Below are 19,533 nucleotides of genomic sequence, written 5' to 3' on the forward strand. Positions count from 1 at the left end.
TTCCCTTTATCACTTTAATATGTCGCTCAAATGATTTGAATTGTTGCATTTAAAGCAGCCTGACTTCTCTGCACCTTTAATATCCAGCTTTTTACAGAGCATGAAACGTATTCAGTTTTTTTCACTCGAACTGTAAAAGCATAGCTACGTTAGTAAATGTTTTTACTTTTGAAGATTATTACTAAAACTTCCCATTTTGGACAATGTGTCCATTTTTTTGTTACACTGTAAATCAGTCAGTGGGACTCTGTGGAAAACCATGTGCAGATAAATTCCCACACTTGCAGGTGGCTTGGCAGATTGCAGTGATTACATACAGGAAATGGAGGCTGGATAGATGGCAAAGTCTTCGACTTTTGTTCTAACACTGAGCCTCACCACACAGCGTTGCTGTATGCTACATTTGATCGTCTGCTGTGATTATTGCTGACTTTTTCCTGCTTGTTAAAGCCTTTATGATTTTTAAGAAACAGCGTTTGTTTGGAGGGATTACTCCAGCGCTACAGTTACTGCGTCACACCGGCCCTACGAGGGAGCACGTGTGGGCCCAAGGCCTGACCAGAGTGACGAGGGCTTGGCTTCCTCAGGATGGACTACATTGAGGCTTGCAGTAACCAGAGGGGCAGTGGAATGACAAAAACATCCTCTGCGCCCCCACACGTACCTGCCCCCCTTGTCCTTGTCCCTTTCCATGCTCGGAGACTTGTTTTCAGGAAGACCAGACTTCCTGTGTGATGGAGCAATGGATGAGAGGAGGAAGAGGGGGATGGGATAGACAGGAAAAGACAGACAGAGCGAGATAGATAGGGATGAGGCATCAGTCCAAAACACATCGTGATTTGGGGCATTTTGTTTCTTTTTTCTTTTCCTGACAGACGGGCAGCTGTAAGGGAGTCCAAGCAACAAGAGAAGAGAAAATTACAATGCAGATCTTTTGCTACGTTTCATGCTTTTACCTTTTGTCTACTGCACCTGCAAAAAGTCTTGTCTCATGTAAGGCAGCTTAGCAGGGAGTGGTCTGATGAGCTACAAGGATTTATTCAAGGCAATGAGTTCTCACGGGTACTAACAAGTTCGTTTTTTGGACTTGGATTTGAACATTGTGCACTCACAAATCAAAAAAGCAATATTTGCCTTTCCCCCCTTTCTCCCTTTAAAAATGAGAAACACTGAGTAATGGGACAACCAGCAAAAGGACTGGAAACAAGAAGAGGTAAAGCTCCCATTAACAGAAGGTAGGTTGCACTTCACCTTTGATAGGCAGAAAAACAGCATTTTCTCTTTGTGTATCTGCATCTAATTTATTAGCATAAACAACCACGGAGATTTGGCATTATGATTTAAATGAAAATCTAAAGCTATACAAATATGAAACTTTTTAAATGGGCATCATCTCACCATCATCATGACAGTTGTTTTCAGTTTTATAGCTTTGGAAATTTGTATCCTTGGGTGCAGTCAGCTGACATGTAATGCTCATGATTTTCAGTTTTTTCTCTTTGTCTCTCTCAATATTTTCTTCTCACTTTCACTTTATCAGCATCCCCAACTCTCAGTTTTGTCTCATCATTGGCTTTTTCTGTGAATCTTGCTCATAAAGTCTCAGTACGAGTGATTTAATGACTGTGGCACAGGTGGATGAGTGGGCTTTTGATTGATTTGTAGGGCAGGTGGTTCAAACCTGGGCTCCTTCGACATGCATGCACAAGTATCCCTGAGTAAAAAGCTTAAATGAAGATGGGTGGTTTATGGGAGCCACTGGCTGTGAAAGTGGAGTCCATATAACATATAATGCTTTTCCTGAACAAATCTGCAATAGTTAGCTAATTGCATTTACCAGGCGAACCCTGCCACTAAGACTCAGGACCAACACCAGCTGTTTATTTACAGCTTTAGCCATAAGGTGTCTAACATACACTTGAATATGTAAATATCCTTTATGTTAAACATGTGCCATCACCTTGAAAATTGTAACACTTGCTTTTTATCAGACATGGACTGTAATAAAATGTACTGCAGTTCTGGATTTTACAATTTTTCACAATTTTTTGTTACAGAGCAAGAATTTTTTTTCTCACCCCCCGTTTTTAGTGTCTCATGATGACATACTACAAACAGCTTTATGCAAAGTTTGCAAATCTGTGACAATAAGCAGTAATTTTGACATCTGCAGACGTTTGCACTTTCTGCACCACCGAAAAGTGCGAAGGTTTACCCGAAGCAGACTATTTCCACAGTTTTTCTTTCCCAACAACAGACTTATTTCCATCATGGTCCTGGCTTATCCAGGTGCATGCGTTAGATGATGGATTTTTATGATGACTTTGCAGGAAGGCTCTCCGCAGTGCAGGTGAAACAATGCGCTCCCTGCTCGTCTACAGCTTCCTGCACCTCCCGCAGGACCTTTGGCTAGTTTCCTTTTTCTTTTGGCCCTGGACACATTTTTTCTTGATGTCATTTTACTTTGTCATGAAGCCTAATTTTCAGTTGTAGTTAGTTGTAGTATAATTCTTGAATGTTACCAAAAGGTTTGAAGAGTCAGAGGGTTAATCAAATCTGGACTGATCAGTTAAATCACCCGCTAAATGTACTATTAATCATGTTTATATATTTTATTAAGCACTTTACAGTCTTGATATCAAATCCTGACATCATTTATCTGCTTTATTTATTTATGATGGCTCATCAGGTTAGACTTGATGTTCCACTGATGCTAAACTAAATCTTTAAGTCCACCACTAATGCCTGCAATGCTCGGCCTCTCAGACATGAGTGAGAGAGGCACCCTGTTCGTCCTTCCGTCCAGGGAAAGTGGTCGCTCCTCCTCTTTTTGGGCTCAGTTACACCTTTGACTATTTCTATCTGACCAGCTGCGGTGTGGGCATGTCAGAGACACTCTGAAATTCAGCCAAGACCAGCCCTCCAAAAGTACTCTTAAACTCCACCCTCCAGGACTGCTCACCACCCTCTGTCTTTGGAACAGTTTAGTCTTGTGCTTCTGTTTTGGCACCTGTCTTTCAGCACTAAATGTGTGATTGTCTGTGGCATTCAGTGTGCATGTGCATGTGTGCATGCCATTCTATTTCATCCATGCACTGTTTTGATGCACTCTTGTGCAACTGGTTAGTGTGCGTATGCAGTACAATGAGACAGTGTGCGCAATTTTGAATGAACCCAAAGCATATTGCTTGAGTGTGTGTATTCATGTTGCTGCCTTTAAGTTGCTTAAAGCTATAAAACTCACACATACATGTAATATGTTTATAATGAAGAACAAGAAAGGTACCCTGTGGGGTAATCAGTAAGTAAACTGTGATGCTTCAAAGACTTATTGACATTTATAATGTACATATTGGGGTGTCACCCTGGTCTAAGCACTGCAGTATGAGCTTACTCTAGCCCATGTTAGTACACCTAGCAACCACAACCAACTAACTCCAGTGTGGATATTATACTAGAGTGTTCCCTTTCTCAGGCTTCAGGTGAATGCAGACCAGTGCCACCTGAACTTGATTTGCCTCCTGATTAAAGTAGGTCTATGTATGGATGCACAGCACTACATAATATACCTATTGTGTGACACGTAAACAATTACATTTTACAGGGGACATTTTTTTAAATAAGGAAATGACATAAATTAAATATCTTGAGGTGGAAATCCTTTATAAATTGTCTGTTATGCTATCTCTACAATGTCCCTGGTTTTAACCCTGTTTTAAATCAGCTGTTTTACTGCTCATGAGCTGCCCACGCCCTGTTAGGAAGTGTCTCAGTGACAGCAAGTGGCAGCCAGTGGGAGCAGCCCAGGTCATGTGGGAGCAGACATGAGACACTCTTTTGCGTGGTCTGTCTGAGGAGCAGTTTTACATATAATTTTGGCCAAAGCACAGCCCTTGACTTTCAGTTACATGTTGGCAGTTTGTGTCGCGTGGTGTTCATTTTAGTGCAAAGTAGCAACCTAAAAATTGCTTGGAGGTGGTAACTGGTTAACACTGTAACCTTTCAATGTAACAGTGTGTCAAGTGGATTGAACAATGCTTTATAGTCTATGGTAATGTAATTATATACAAACAGAATTCCAAAAAAGTAGAGACGCAAAATGTAATTAAAAAGAGAATGCATTGATTTGCAAAAACCCATATTTTAGAAGACATCTCAAATGTTTAAACTGAGGCATTTCACTATTTCCACTTTGCCTCAGTCCATTTTAAGTGAGGTTTGTCTCTGAATCAGCCAACACATAGCTTCATTGCATTACAGAGCTTTAACCTGGATTCGAGGATGGCACGGTGAACTGTATTCACAGACAGTGATTTATGTAAGTGATCCAGGCTTTATTGTTTGCTACAGGGTCCAACCAACAACTGCTGAGAACCACAGGCCAAAACAAGCCACTATATAAAAGGATTCATCATGAAAGCATAGTGTCCTGTTTCCTGTTCCTATAGTGTGAGATAGAGGATATAGCCCTGGGCAGAGCTTGATTCCCAAATAAAGATAGTTATGTATATTCCAATGCCACAAGCCCCTGTAAATCTCATCACATTTAAGATTAGCCGCTGAAACAGATCTGCTCTTATCTGATCAGGGCTGTCTGTGTGCCTGTGTGTGTGTGTGTGTGTGTAAATTAGAGCTCTGTCAACGAGTGCTTGAACTCAGCTCCTTCAAAAACACTTCAAACCAGTCGAGGAGCACCGCAGCTGTGATCAAGTATGTGTGCCTAAATGTGAGTGTGTATGTACAGGTCAGAGGTCACAGTCAAGCCTTTTAACACTTTTTCTCTCTGTCGTTGGCTCGCCAGCAGTCCTGACAGTTTAAGGAAATTCCTTCTCACATGTATGAACTCTGCATGTTCACTTTTTTTAATGCTGTAGTATCACTTTGCCCTGCTGAGCTGCGCCCTTAGCAGCACTTTGATTACAGCACTGGATGAGGTAAGTGTTTACAAGGATAAGTGCGACAGCTACCAAGTGACAGACAGGTCAGGCCTTTCACCACTTGGTTTGTTGGTTGCACCAACCGGCTGATGTAGCGGTTTAAGTGATAAAAGCTGCTCTCTTCCTTGCTCTGAATGTCTGGAAAATCAAATATCGCAAATGTAGCATCACCAATTTTCCCTGCTAGGATGCTTTACAGTTTGTGTGTTAGTGTGTGAAATAAAGTACTTAGCAATTTTTAATACGCCACTTGAGGCTAACTTTTACACTCTACTGCCACCAAGTGGTAGGAGGCTGGACTATTCTCCTGTTTTCAATGTTTCTTATGATCTGTACCAGTATTAAAAAAAAAACATCCACTTCATAAGATGAACATTTTTTAAGCCTAAATGTGTGATTTTCTTTAATCACTAAGAAAAAAATGTTAAAGGTAAAGTTTATTTTAATAAAGGTCAGCTCCTTTGCATCAGCAAACTTGTGTTTTTATGTCATTTTCCTTAAACAAAGTCATTCAACTTTTTTTCACTTCATATTTTTCACTTCTTCCTTTATTTAGTGGTTATGGAGTCAAATTCAGAGGCCAGGTCTAATTAGTAATCCCAAGGAAGTAGAACAGGGATGTCAAAGCAATTCTGCACCATGCGCCACTTTTGACCTTAAGTGGGCCAGATCGGCGAAACCCCCCTGCTTTCAGTGCAAAGAAGTTTAATCACACATTTAATCTGTCAGAGATCTTAATATGAGATAAAGCGGTTCAGTTTCAACAGTATACACCAGTTTTTCTACATGAGAAAGAAATGCTTCTGTAGTAAACGAAAGAAATATCTCAACTATTTGAGCTTAAAATGGCATAAACAAATGTTTAAATTTACTGAAAAAGCTAGAGCCAGATTTGGGTATCAGATTGGAGGCCAAATGTTTGACATGCCCAAAATAGAACAATAATGGGCTCGTGGCTTAAATATCTAATTAAAATATGGATATATTAAAATGATTCACATTTCCCATCCTGTGCAAGTCATTCTTGAAGTAGCCTACATTTTTTAGACTAATATATTACACTTTATGTCCTCATATCACCAAAGAATGAGTTCAGATAGATCCCACCCAACTCCACCTCATCCCTACCCAGCTGACAAAGATCCGAGCTTCTCATACACTCCTGTCTGATCCTATACCTGTCTGTCCGCTTCTTTTTTATTCAAACACACAGTCACGCCTTCCCCAATGCAGTATGCCCCCTGGCACTGGCTAGTTCAGACAGACTGGCAGTGTTCTCAGAGATCTGGAAGAGCAGGTGTACTGCTGTCAACAGAGGGCCTATGATCTGAGACAGATTACACACTCATGTCTTCACATAAAAGCCACTATTAAAATATTTTCTCTCTGCAAAGGGAGCTGTGCACTGTACAGCTGATGCGAAGCAGCTTAGTCATTCATTTCACAGATGCAGAGCTGGCACACCGGCTTTTCCTTCAAACAGTTTTCCAAAAAAAGAGGATGTTACAGTTTTATTACTGCTAGGACTGCACACCTTAAACCAACAGGGTGACATATTTATTACGCTTTATGATGTTTTTTTAGTGTAGCATTTCACTCCCTCTCAGCTTCTCTCATCTGCGCCCATGAGACCGAGCCGTGTCCAAATAAAGGCTGCAAAGAGCACCAGCGGCATTCTTACTGGATGCTGCTGTACATTACCCACAGTGCTTTGCCGTGTCTCATTCCACGGCTGCCAAGACAGTGGCTTTAGGGACTGGAGCTCCATATGTTTCTCTCAGGGGTCTTGAGCACCGTGTACTTGGCACGCTCAGAATAAGCCCAGTGATCTCCAATTACCCTCCTCTCACGGATTGTTTGGTGTCACTTGCCGTCTGCCGGCTGAATATGATGATTCTGCGCCTACAGTGTAAAAGGATAGTCGCACAGATCTCTTGGCATGCACTGTGCTCCTTACAACTCAATTGGAGCGGTGACCCAAAGCCAGTCCAAACTAGCCAATTATGAATTTCAAAAGCTCTTCAAGTCACATGTGTCAAGTCAGTGTTGTACTGTGTTCCCCCTTTTGAGCTTAACACAGTTCTAATTCTTGTCTTTCCTTTCCTTCACTTCTTGATGCCTGCTCCAAATGATGTCACAGGTTGTGCCATGATGAGTTGGCCCAAAATAAGCCAGCTTGACTATCATCACTTCTCCAATACTTTAGAGAAATAATAAACTACAGCAAATAATAAAATACAGCTACCGGCCTTCTTCCTGTTTGATCGAAACTAAAGCTGCATCATACATCTGACATTTGGATGCAGAAGCTGTCGACATATCTGATTATGGGAAACTCAGACAGGACACATTCATCATTGCTCCAATGTGAAAATAGAACGTGAAATAGACCGGAACAAGCTCGCATTTTGTGCCAGTGAGAAGGCTTTCAGCTCTGCCACTCCATCACATTCTCATATGTACTGCTAAGTCCAGTCAAATAAAACGTTGACTGTACTGAAACACTGTACTGTAAGCAGTCAGGGTGCCCTGGCTGACCTGATATGGATGAAGGTTGCCGTGCGACATGATTCCCGGGAAGATGACTCTACACTGGTGAAATGAGCGGAAGGAGGAGTTTGGCAATAAGCAAAAAGGACGAATTCTGTATGGAAACACCATCTGTCCGTCTCTTTGGCTTGGTTCACATCCTTTTTTTTTTCTATTGAAAAGCAGAGATGGACTGAATGGTGAAAGCTGTTTCCTCCTGGGAACAACATCCTGATGCTGTCTGGGTATGTAAAGCAGAACTCCAGCATCAGTGATTTTGTTGCCAAGGGGAGGACTAAGTCAACAGAAAAGCTGTATGGTGATAATAAAAAGTAAAACCAGAAAAAAAGGGGAACAATGTGCAGAAGCAGTGTCAACAGCTGTGGTAAACATATTATTTATAGCTGCAATGATCCAGCAGAAGCAGCTTTAATATTATTTCCATCTTTAGGTGAAACATATTATAGCCTACAGCAACTGTTAGCAGCAGTCTAATATGTATAAAGTAGGAAGTGTATTTCATATTATTATATCAGGGTTTGAATGTATTTATTTTTTATGCCAGGTCTCCAGTTTTCAGTAGGAACGGCTCCTAAAACTGCCTGCTATTCTGCTTCCAACCTCTAGAGGGAGCGCTATTCATTGTTGAAACAATACTCATGAGACTGTCGGGGTCTTTCCAAGTATTTGGCCTTACAAATGCGTGGAATATATACTCTTAGGACACCAACTCACTGCTAAGGAGACAGGTTTTTTTTTTTATCTTCAGCAGGTCAGACACAAACTGGACACTTTATTCTAATGCATGAAGTTATCTTTTGGTCATGTTGTGTTTTTATTTGAAACTCCTTTTTCAAGGGAAACACTTTTGTTGGCAAATATGCAAATATTAAGGTTAAGCTGTAAATGGTTCTACTTCTGAGATTTGACTTGCCCTACTTTGTGTGCATGTCAGCAGTGTAGTGTGTCACAAAATTACTTCTCATGCAAATCTTGGAAAATGCTGCACTGCTCTTTTTCAGGAGAGAGGAAAGTGAGAGGTACAACCACGTGAAAACACTGTGATGGTTTGGAGTTGCGTTTTTTGCTTTTTGCCAGTGATGTTGAGGGTCTTGTTAAAAGTTGTGTAACTGTGAACATATAAAAGTACCGTCAGGTTTTGATCCACTATTCAATACTGTAATACATCTTAGAAGAGTTTGACTGACAACAGTTTCATAGTTTCGTTTTTCAACATGACAGTGGTTGCAAAAACCTTGCCAGTGCATTAAAGGCGCACCTGGACAAAAAAATGAATTGGCATCCTCAGAGCCTGGACATCAACATTATTCAAGCATTGTGGGATCATCTCGACAGAGGACAGAACAAAAGGCTCTTTATGTACTGTTTCTCCATATATGTTTGCACATAATTCAACAAATCATTGCACCCATTTTCCATTTCCCTAGGAAAACATAAAGAAATGCTTTATCGTTTTATTTTAAAGTGTAAAGAAATGCTGCCAACACACACGTGTTTACATATTTTATGCTGTAACATCTTTGAGAATAATGTAACAGCCACAAAGTATCACAGATTTTCTATAAGTCTACATGTCACTGTGACATTCACTCTGCTGCTATTCTCCATCAGCAAGGACAGATGTGTTACATTAGACGGGATAAGTTATTGATCCCCGTCCTGCACTCTGCTGCCAGGAATTCTCCCGGAAGAGTGTACTGCACATCCAACCCCCACCAACTGCTTTTCTGTGCATCTCTCCATCTCTTCTCTCTCTCTCTCTCTCTCTCTCGTCTCAGTATGCTTAGCTTATCTCTCTTGTTTTTTCCTCGATAAGGTTCCTGCAATGCATTAAAATCAGGGGACTTACTTGGGCCGACTGAATGCAAGGTAAGAAAAGACATGTGCTGGTACTGTGCATGCCTGCTGCTGCTGCTCAGAGATTATGGTGCAACACATTATGCAGTGTCATGATGCAGCAACGCATATAAATTGATAAACAGGTTCTTCTCTTTATTTTTACAGAGTTAAAACATTTCGGGGGTGGAGCCGCACTGGTGATTTCATTGGATAGTTTAAACTTGCTTTCTAAGAGGAAATGCACTAACAAAGGAATAAGGAAAAGGTATCATTTGCTTTTTAATAATGCCTTGGAGTCTGTGTAGTAATTGGAGACACTAAGGGTGTAATGTGCAGTGTTTTCCTTTTCTTACTTGTAGACCTTTGAGGTATCTGTTCATGGTTTGGCTGGTTGGAAGTTTTATAATCTTATCCCGAGTCTGTCCACCTGTTACACAGTGAGGTGTTAATTTACCCGAAACAGGGCAGATTACAGGCTTTACGGCCTGCTGCATACGTGTGTGTGCGACCATGAGAGTGTGTGTGTGTCTTTTCACATCGTTTACGTCACAGCTGCTGTGAGTCAGCTCCTCTCTTCCTTTCCTGAGTCACTCATCCAGTGGTTGCTTGGTTACTGCAGAGCGGTGAAAGTTTCCTATTGCGTCTTTGTCTCCGTGGACGGATGGGCTTCGATATTTATTCAGGCTCAGGAGTGAGTGTTCAAATAATGTACGTGTTTGTGTGCATGCGTGCATCTGCGGTCGCTGCTTCAGCCAACGGGCAAAGGCTGACAAATCAGTTTCAGCACATCCTGTTATTGAGAGACACTGAATGGATGTCTGGGTACCGCAACTGAACCCTTAATAAGCTGACACTGCCAAGGAATTGTATTTAGAGGAGACACAAAAGAGAATCCTAATTAGAAAAAGCATGCATGTCATTTTTAGTCATATTTTTAAAATTGCGACAGGTTCCATTCTCACACCATCAACATCCAAATGTTTTTGGCCAGGCGATAAAAAGTCCATTTCAATATTTAAGCTACTGGAGCACAATTTTTAAAAGGCAATTTGAGCCTGAGCACTGACTACTTAATTTTAACTGGCATGTGCCATCAACACCGTTAGCTGGTAGGTGATGAAACTGTGGAGATTGGTGACATATTAAAGGAAAGCCCAATATTAAGTGTGCCAGCATGACCCCCAGAACAGCCTCATTGTTCCTTGCAATTGATTTTCTTTGTTTCTCGAACTATTCAGGAACGACAGTGCGCCATTCTTTAAAAAAAAAAAAGAAAGAAAAAGAAGCCACCAGTCTCTCAAGTGAGATCTTGGGTTGAGATCTGATGACTTCAAACATGTTATTCACATAATTTTCAGACTCTTCCTTTGTTACATGCCTCTCCAACCCTACTGGACTGCAGTGACGGTCCAATGCTGTTATATGGACTTATTTGGTGGTGTAAATAAAGGCATGCGTGTTGTAGCTTGGTCCTCACACTACTTCTTTCTTCCCATCTTTATTCTGTCATGACTGCAGAATCAAATCTTTGGTCATGCTGCATGAATTGGGGGGGGGGGCTTCCTTGCAAAAATATTTGCAAGGGTGAAACTTCTGTATTTAAATCAATGCACCACCCCAAGTAGGTGCTATGCAGGAGTGTAAAGTTTTCTAATAGGATAGAAATATTACATCATAGGATAAAGGTAAATCACTTTATGATGATTTGCAGTGGCCCCTCCCTCTAATACTCCAAGTAGAACTCAAACATGGCCTCAGAACACAACAAAGTGGTTTAACTCCCTCGCTTAGGGAGTCACAAGTTCAAGATTCTTTCTTTCATTAGTCACATGTCTGGATTTTTAATAGTGTATGCTAAATGTACAAAATATAATAAATTGCTCCACTCCAAACTACCATTTCACTATATGCTTTTTAAGATTCTCAAGGTAAATAAATACATTCTTAGGTAAATAAACCTGTAAATAAGTGGAACAAACATTGGTACTCTGTTGCTGATAAAATCAGTTTGGCTACAAGAATTTACAAAATGAGCAAACAGTAAAATTATATTCTATATAGATTGGTTTTTTTTAATTATAACTATAACATAGTGAGTGTATTGGCCTACATAATGAATTTTATTTTATTATAACTTGTATTATCTCTGTATTCATTGAAGTATTTGCCAATCTGTGAATATGCTGAGAGCACAAACATCACCACGACAACAGCAAGGCAAGAAACACATGTAGGTGGTCAGACATTAGGTTAGTGCGTTAATTAGTTTGAGGTGAAGCTGTTTGAGTCATTGTGAATCATTCATACAGGGATGAAGAGCTTCATTTGTGGATGTCCTCAGGTCAGATGATACAGGATGACGAGGAGGGACTACCAGTCACCTGCTTCAGCTTTCAAAGATGCTGCTCAACCTGTAAACCGTAGAGGAGCACTGACTCCAGATCAACCTTGGTAACAGCATCATCATCCTTCTCCCTCTGTCGCCAGCGCCGACGGATCAAGCAACTAGCGTTTGCTTTGCTTGATCTTTTTGGTACAGATTCCCCACTTGGAGAAGACTTAGTTTAAATGTGTGGGACACAGTTTTAACACAAAGAATTTAAATATGGCCGCCCGCCAAGATCACCACAATAAGTTTATCAGTTTCAGCGATGACTGTATGCCAGCACAACTTTTTAGTGACATTTACTCCTTGCAGAATTGCAATACTTTTCTTGGGAATAGTGATTGTCTTATCAGTGACAACAACAATACGACAGCTATGAAAAGCTCCACTGCCCAATGCCCCTTCTGTCCGAACACTAACTCTGAGAATGACCAGAGGGAAAATGTTGACAGAGACTATTTAAATACTGCCAACCAAAGAAGACTTCCAACATCCTCTCAAAACTACAATCATCCAGGAGAATCATGCGGACGGGACAGGAAAGTGAAAATAAGGAAGAGTGTGTCATTTGATGATGATGTCATTGTCTACCTGTTTGATCAGGTACTGATTTCCTGTTCTACTTTAACCTTTATTTTAATGCATTTTTAGGCTTTTTATCTTTTTGTAGCTAATAATGTGTTTATTAAATGTTTTTAACAGGACTGTTTCAACCATGTTACTGAATACTGAATACTTCCTGTTTATTCTTAGGAGAGTCCAACTCTGGACATGCACTTTGAGTCTTACACGTCTCTGATGAGCAGCTATTCCTCCAACCTGCCAGGCGTCACATTAGAAGATAATGGTAATGTCTTCAAGAATTACACAAGTGATTTTGTAGATTGTATGCCATTATTTAGAAAAAGAGCAAAACACACACTGTACCAGTGAAACATATTGCACTTTTACTTAACACATTCATTCATGCTGTAATTTATATTTAGTAGTATCATCATGTAAAGCTGAGCCAGAGAGAGCAGTAGCAATACCTCACTATTGCAGGTATCCATAGCAACAAAATTGGGGTCGGCATGAAAAGAAGGAGCTGGGCTCGAGGTGGGTTGCAAAGTGGCTTGCAGATGAAGCTGTAGAAAGGCTGACGTACATGACAGTTATCAATTTGACGGAGATAAGGGTATCAGCCATGTCATCAGTTTGACTGAAGTAATGCTACACTGAAGTTACTGTGTTGTTGTTTTTTTACATTACTTTTTCCTTTTTATTTACAGAGAGATGGAACAATGAGCTCATAAAATATGATGGTGATGTTATCACCATCAGCAACAGCACTATAATTCTAAATAATATTTGGCAGTGTTATTAACAGTTTTATCTTTTTATCTGTATCAAACAAAAGGCTTATGACAATGTAAAAAGACCAAGGGTTGCACCATGCACTGCAGGATATCACACAGTTGTCAGTGTGGCTAATTATGCATGTGGTTGGTTTTGCGTGCAGCCTTCGAATGGGAGGATGACTTCTCGGCTTTGGAGAAGAGCTGCCATTTTCAGTATGACGGGCACTCTCATCCCTGCAGCCTACTGCAGACACATAACCGGACTGCCCAGTCCAGACCAGAGAATGGCTGTCTACCCCAAACCTGCCTTTTCCTCACCTATGTCACTGAGTCCGACCTCGAGTGAGATAAGGGTGAGTGACACGCAAATGCACACACATACTGAGCTGCATGTGGTGATTTTTATGAAACGTGGTAAAGTAAAGACAGCCTTTCTATCAGAATGTCTGCCTTCAGCCTAAGGCCATCTCACTGTCGCCATGGCCTAATGTGACATCCACACTTGTTTTTCTTTCAGAGAGCCAGCCTTGGCCTAATGGAAAAACTGACTAATCGTCCAGATCTCTCCTCTTCACCCTAACTCATCTCCTACCCGCCCTCCCCCTTTTATGATGAGTCAGGGATTTTAATAGCTTTTTTTTCACTCCGTCTTTGCTCCAAATAGATTCAGCGCACTTGCCATTCATGACATCACAGCCGAGCAGGACTCTCTGACAGCGCATTCAGTTTTCACAGTTGTTGGTATGACAAGATTACTGCCCATGATGTCAAATAACGGTAAATAAGAGTTGCATAAGAGTGCTGGTGCCTTTCCAGCTGCAAACTGCTTTGGAAGCTACTCTTTATGCCAGGTTGCGTCCTTTGACTCGATGTAGGAAACAGAAACAGAAACTTACGTGTGTTTAACAAACTCCTGTGTGCTTCTGCAGTCGCGCTTTATCTTTAAATTGCTGTAGTTTTCAGGCTAATGTTGGTGTTGAAGAAAATATGTTGTTTATACGGTTTGTTTTGCTCAAACAGAGCATGCTTGCGGGGGCCCTGTTTGCTTGCCTCATTACTGAAGTGTGTTGAGCTCAGAACATATCAGCGGCTGTGGTAAAATAAACAGTGTAAGCCTTAGGGCCAATGGAGGCAGAAACTGTGCACACTAAAGCGCAAAGATAATATTTCCACAGAGGCAACTTCAGCAAGGTTTGGTTGATTAGATACAATGTAGCTGAGGAGGGAAGGAAACCTGGCAGGACCTGTCTTACTGTTCACAAACACACACACACACACACACACACACACACACACACACACACACACACACACACACACACACACACTCTTTAGAAGATATCAAAATAAATCCCATTCATTTATTAGAGACTTATAGTAACCTTAAGCCAAGCGTCCTCCTAAATATCCTCTAATGATTGACATTATGTGGACTTTTGGGGCTTTTGTCCTTATATGTGAGGCGAGTCCCCACTGTGTGACTGTGTAAACAGGTTTATGTTCCCACAACACGAGTAATAGAAGTACACACACACACACACAAACGCACACAAGCTGCTCAAGGGCATCAAACGCTGGAAGTGTTTGCTTCTAAAAGCTGGGAGCTTCACACCTGTAACGTTGCTGTGTCTGTGACATCCCAACACTGTGCTAATGTTGTTAATGCTCAGACTAAGAGGTTTGGAGAAAAAGTTAGAGAGGTGAGGCTGAGATGGTTTGGGCATGTGCAGAGGAAAGATTGGGCCAAAGATGTTGAAGATGAAGCTCCCAGGCAGGAGGAAAGGAGGAAGACCTCAGAGAAGATTCATGGATGGAGCAAAGGAAGACAAGTAGTGGGTTGAAGTGACCAAGGTGGATGATAGAAATAGAGTGAGATAGAGGCTGATAATCCACTGTGACCCCTAAAGGGAGTAACTAAAATAATAAGAAATCCATTAGCCATTAAATTGTTGAATAGAAAAAATGTAGTGGCCAACTGCCATGAAGCAGTGTGGTTTCTGTGTATAGACATGAGATTTTGTATGTTTTCTAGAGATTTGTTTCGTCACAAACAGCAACACCATTGTTTAGGTCTTGTGAGTGTGTAGGCCATATAGTAAGAATAAGCACACAAAGCTATGAACGCATAACTGGTTCATAGTGTCCAGATCTGAAAAGTGAGGCCAATGTGGATGTGTCTTAACCTCCCAAGACCCGAACTCTTCCACGGCACACATTTTTAATTTCTCTTTGATATTTGGGCTGATTGGGGATTTTTTTTTTTACCTTATTTTTGTTTTTAAGAAAAATAAGAGCCAAGATATCAGGCCCTTGTAGAGCAAAATTTAGTATTTTGGTCTAAATAACCCAAAATGTGATGTCCACATATGTGGAGGCCAGTCAGGAGCAACTCCTGTGGTTTCTAAAAGATAGATACTGTTGAATACTGTACTGATACTGTAGAAGTCTATGAGAAAACAGCCCTCGGGCACTCCTGACCTTTGAACTCAGTAAACACCTTTCTAATCAGATTATGTTCTCCATCACTAGCTTCAGACCTCCCCAAATCAAACGTGATGTTAATTCTGGAAATTATGGGTGCCTTTAGAGTCGAAAGGGAGGATAAAGCAGGGTCAGTCTTATGACTGACAAATTGCTATCCCACGAGCCTGCACTGTGTCTCAGATTCACAGTCAGAGTCACCTCTCATTCGCCACATTGAATTTCAAAACACCAAAACTCAAATGTTAAAAGCAGGTAGCTTGAAGCGACAAGCCCATTGCCCCATTACTTTAAGCCCTTCCCCAACATTGTTTTAAATTTTTATGTATTCCTACCTACCCAAATGAGGAATCATCACCTGATATATAAACATCCAGTATCTATGCACTGCGATAGCATAACTGCAATCATTTAACCTTGTGAGTCTCTCTGCCTGTGTATATGTGTCACTGAAGCAAAATGTGGAATTGAAAACCATCAGGGTTTGTCAATAATCTTCCAGATGTTTGCAGACACTGCAAATGCAGTCACTGATGAACAGTCAGTATACCTCACCGTAGTGACTCCTCCCTGTCTCTATAGTCTTGCTACCACAACATAAGGTAATCCTAACTGCCAACAGCTGCATTAGGCTGCCAAGTTAAACAGTTGGATTACTGCAGATCACATTTCCATGTGAAGAAGGAGCGTGTTAATAATTGCAGTTGTTCTGCTTTTCTTTTATGGCATGTTTTTTGTAATGTGTGTGTTTTTTTTTTAGTTTTCTAGTGGCCTGAGGCTGTCCCTCAGAAGTAATGTAATGCAAAAAATGCAGCTCAAAAAGTTTGTCTGTTGAAAAGCAAATATTGGAGCAAAGTTTAAACGAGGCCTACATTCAGCTGTAGCCTGGAGGACTGTATTCAAATGAAGCAGCAGAAGGTGATAAGTCACAATGGAAAATATGTTAACTGTTCAGACGAACTAACTTTACTACAGTTATCTTAAAGGTAAGAGCACGTCTGCAGCTTAACAGAAAAAGAAGAAGGTTTACTTGCATTCACCTGAATGAATAAAAAAGCATTTCACAGTTGTAAATGCTGCTGCTGAGCATGTTATCGGCATATCAGTATGGAAAAAAGAGCAGTTTTTGTAAGGGTCTTTAAAATATTAGACCATACCATTCAATTCCACCACTGCAATCTCATTATATTGCCTTAATTGTTTTTTTTTAATGAAATACAGTAAAGTAAAACTCCTCAGTTACATTAGTTAGCCAGTAAATCCTTAACATTTTGCTTGTCAACTGCAAAACGACTACACTTTCTAGAAATGGGAAGCAGGAAACGCAAAAATATCACATCAGAATATTCCTAATTCACCAGGTAAACTGGCCAAACTAACACTGAAAGGGTTTCAATTAAATATTTTTTTCATCACTGAACTACTGCACACAAATTTTCACTGTTCTCAGAATCTATGCAAATGTCAGCTGGAACTTGTGAATGGTAAGTACGCATATTCAACCAATTATTTAGTTAATATTTTATAAAAGTACTCCACGTATTTCACTTTCTGAACTGAATAGTCGTGTTCTGACTGCTATTTGTGCTTTTTCTCAAATGAACAGCACAGATATTAAAGCACACAAGCCTGCAGGACACTTAGATCTGTCTCCCTAACCATGTTTATATAAGATGATCCCTGGATTTGAATGCTGCTTCCACCAACTACTAAATATCGTTGGAAAACATTAGTGGGAGCCAAAGTTAATCTGAATCCCCCAAAAATCAAAATCAAAAACATCCTAGTATAAATGTAAGTTCAGTATAATTCTTGCACATCTGTGGCTTTCTGCAGCAACAGCAGCAGGTTGTTGGGAGGTTTAGGGTTGAGGGCGGAGCTAGCGGGGGAAAGGGCTGTCTCTCTGATTGGCTGAACAGCGCGACGTGTACATCTGTTAGCAACAGGTAGCCGTTCACGTGTGACAGTTATCTGTGAGCCTCGCGCTGATGTGCTGCTCTCGCGCTCCTTCATTCCCACTGCTCCTTTAATTGACTTTATGTCGCTGATCATGTCCGGCTGCATGCTGACGCCTTTTCTGTAAAAAGAAACAGGAAGGAGAATATTAGTATAATTTCCCAGGTAAGGCTTTTAGTTCCCTTCCATTTGTGTTGTGAGTGAATTTGACTTGTGTCTGCTCATCTTCATATCGGTCACAGCACTGCCGTTGGTGTGATTAAGCTGAGGTTAGGGAAATAATGACGATGATGGAGAAATACACGGTTTTTTTTATTGTGCGTACTTATCTATGTAAAACAGCTTTATCTGACAGCGTGTGATAGTATAGTTTAAACTGTCACTGTTTGTAAATTCACATTTAAAATATATAATAGTAATAGAACCTCTTCTTAAATAAGTTTAGGAGCTGATGGTTTAGTCTTATTATGTGAAGCCAAACTATGCAGTGAGTTAAAGTGAAGTTAAAAAGCTTTGCTGTTGCTGGGAGCTGCCAGGTCTGTTTTTGTGAGTGTAACCTTGACATGGGTATTATCTCTGAACTGTGGGGTAAGAAGTGTGGAGTAACAGACCAACATCATGGAGTTTTCACACTGCAAGAGTCTGATTAGATACAACAGGATGCCAAGTTGTTTAAACTGGAGCTGACTGAAGGAAAACTATGAAATGGGCCACTTTATATCCTTTTTTTCTTGTCCTTAACACTCCTATCTTGTCTTCCAGGTTTGTTGAACCTGAGATCTGTTCTGTCAGAGATAAGGGGAGTAGCAAGATGAAATCCAAAGGGAAGGCTGTGAAGCCATCCAGAAGGACCTGGTCCGACCCGGAGCCGGAATTCGAGCCAGACACAGAGCCGGGCTCCAGCGAGCAGGAAGGCTCAGAGGCCTCGGTCCGGATCCGTGGCTCCTGGAGGGGCTCTCTGAGGAGCGGCAATGGCAAGAGGCAGGGAGGAGGCCGGCGACGCAAGCACGGCTCCAGCACCAAAGAGCGCAGCATCCGTCGACTGGAAAGCAACGAAAGGGAACGCCAGCGCATGCACAAACTCAACAACGCCTTCCAAGCGCTGCGCGAGGCCATCCCGCATGTGAAAACCGAGAAGAAGCTGTCCAAGATCGAAACGCTGACCCTGGCTAAGAATTACATCAAAGCTTTGACCACCATCATCCTGGATATGTCAGGGGGCTGCCTGCCTGCTGGAGGGGTCCCTTCAGAGGCCAGCGCTGCCAAGCTCCTCCAGTGCTACCAGCAGCACCTGGAGGAAGAGGGGGAGGAAGGTCTCACCCAATACCTCACCAGCATGCATAGCTTCAGCCAGCAAAGCTAACAGTAAGATTAAAGCAAGGGGAGCCACCAGGAGGAGGGCTGGACAAATCAAACATTACCCACTTCCTACAGTCACACTCTTAGAGACGTTCAGCTGTGTTTTCTGTAGGAAGTGGGCTTCCCCCCCCCCCAGATCATAGACCTCTAATAAATGCTAGCAAGAGGTGGGCTGTGCAGAACTCCATGCAAAATATGGAAGGATTTTATACAGCAGACATGAAGAATGCAGACTGGAAAGTGAAACCAAATGGACCATAGTTGTGTAATGTATGTGCCCAGGAAAGAAGGGCTGCTTTTTTCCACCCTCATGTTTTTTTTCCTTCTTCTTCTTGCGTGTTGTGGTTTAAACTGGGGAAGGGGATTGTTCTCTTTTGTGTTATCTTGCCATCTTCTTGTATCGACTCTTGAGAAACCTGCTCAGTGTAACCTCGAGCCATAACTGTTGCATCCATGAAAGAAAGACAACCAAGCAGAAGGCTTAAATATTGAGGTGTTGTTGCAAGAAAGCGCTCACAATGATAATCCACCCTTGATCTGAACGCGTAGCTCATTTCTCTTCTTCTGCACACAGAAGAGTTCTTAAAGGCACAGATGCTATTTAACGTGTATGTTACTTGCTTATCCCCTCTCCCTGCTGTGTTTCCATGTGTGTTTAAGCTGCAAACTTTGTGTGAAACATCAT

At 41.3% G+C, this 19,533-nt stretch overlaps 1 protein-coding gene across 9 annotated transcripts; it reads left to right on the forward strand.

Moving 5' to 3' along the window:
* The first annotated feature begins 693 nt into the window (after positions 1 to 693).
* On the forward strand, positions 694 to 19,528 carry bhlha15 (basic helix-loop-helix family, member a15). 9 transcript variants are annotated; one of them, XR_006054919.1, is made up of 5 exons: positions 694 to 1,235; positions 9,304 to 9,356; positions 9,492 to 12,559; positions 13,214 to 13,405; positions 13,570 to 15,297. XR_006054919.1 is itself a non-coding variant. In XM_042225145.1 (3 exons), the coding sequence occupies exon 3, from the start codon at positions 18,301 to 18,303 to the stop codon at positions 18,850 to 18,852; it is 552 nt and encodes a 183-aa protein (XP_042081079.1). In that variant the 5' UTR covers positions 10,892 to 12,559; positions 13,214 to 13,405; positions 18,252 to 18,300; the 3' UTR covers positions 18,853 to 19,528. The 9 variants fall into 9 exon arrangements, 2 of the variants coding, with proteins under 2 accessions (XP_042081079.1, XP_005932928.1); XR_006054920.1 differs by having other exon boundaries at positions 696 to 9,356; positions 9,492 to 9,591; positions 11,668 to 12,559; XR_006054915.1 differs by having other exon boundaries at positions 694 to 9,356.
* The last annotated feature ends 5 nt before the right edge of the window (positions 19,529 to 19,533 follow it).

Source organism: Haplochromis burtoni, unplaced genomic scaffold, assembly GCF_018398535.1.
Source record: "Haplochromis burtoni strain Fernald_Lab_line unplaced genomic scaffold, NCSU_Asbu1 Contig_162, whole genome shotgun sequence".
NCBI classification, from domain to species: Eukaryota; Metazoa; Chordata; class Actinopteri; order Cichliformes; family Cichlidae; genus Haplochromis; species Haplochromis burtoni.

What these genes read in the sequence shown, in the direction of transcription:
- bhlha15 (XM_042225145.1), top strand. Translation starts at nt 18,301, where the DNA reads ATGAAATCCAAAGGGAAGGCTGTGAAGCCATCCAGAAGGACCTGGTCC.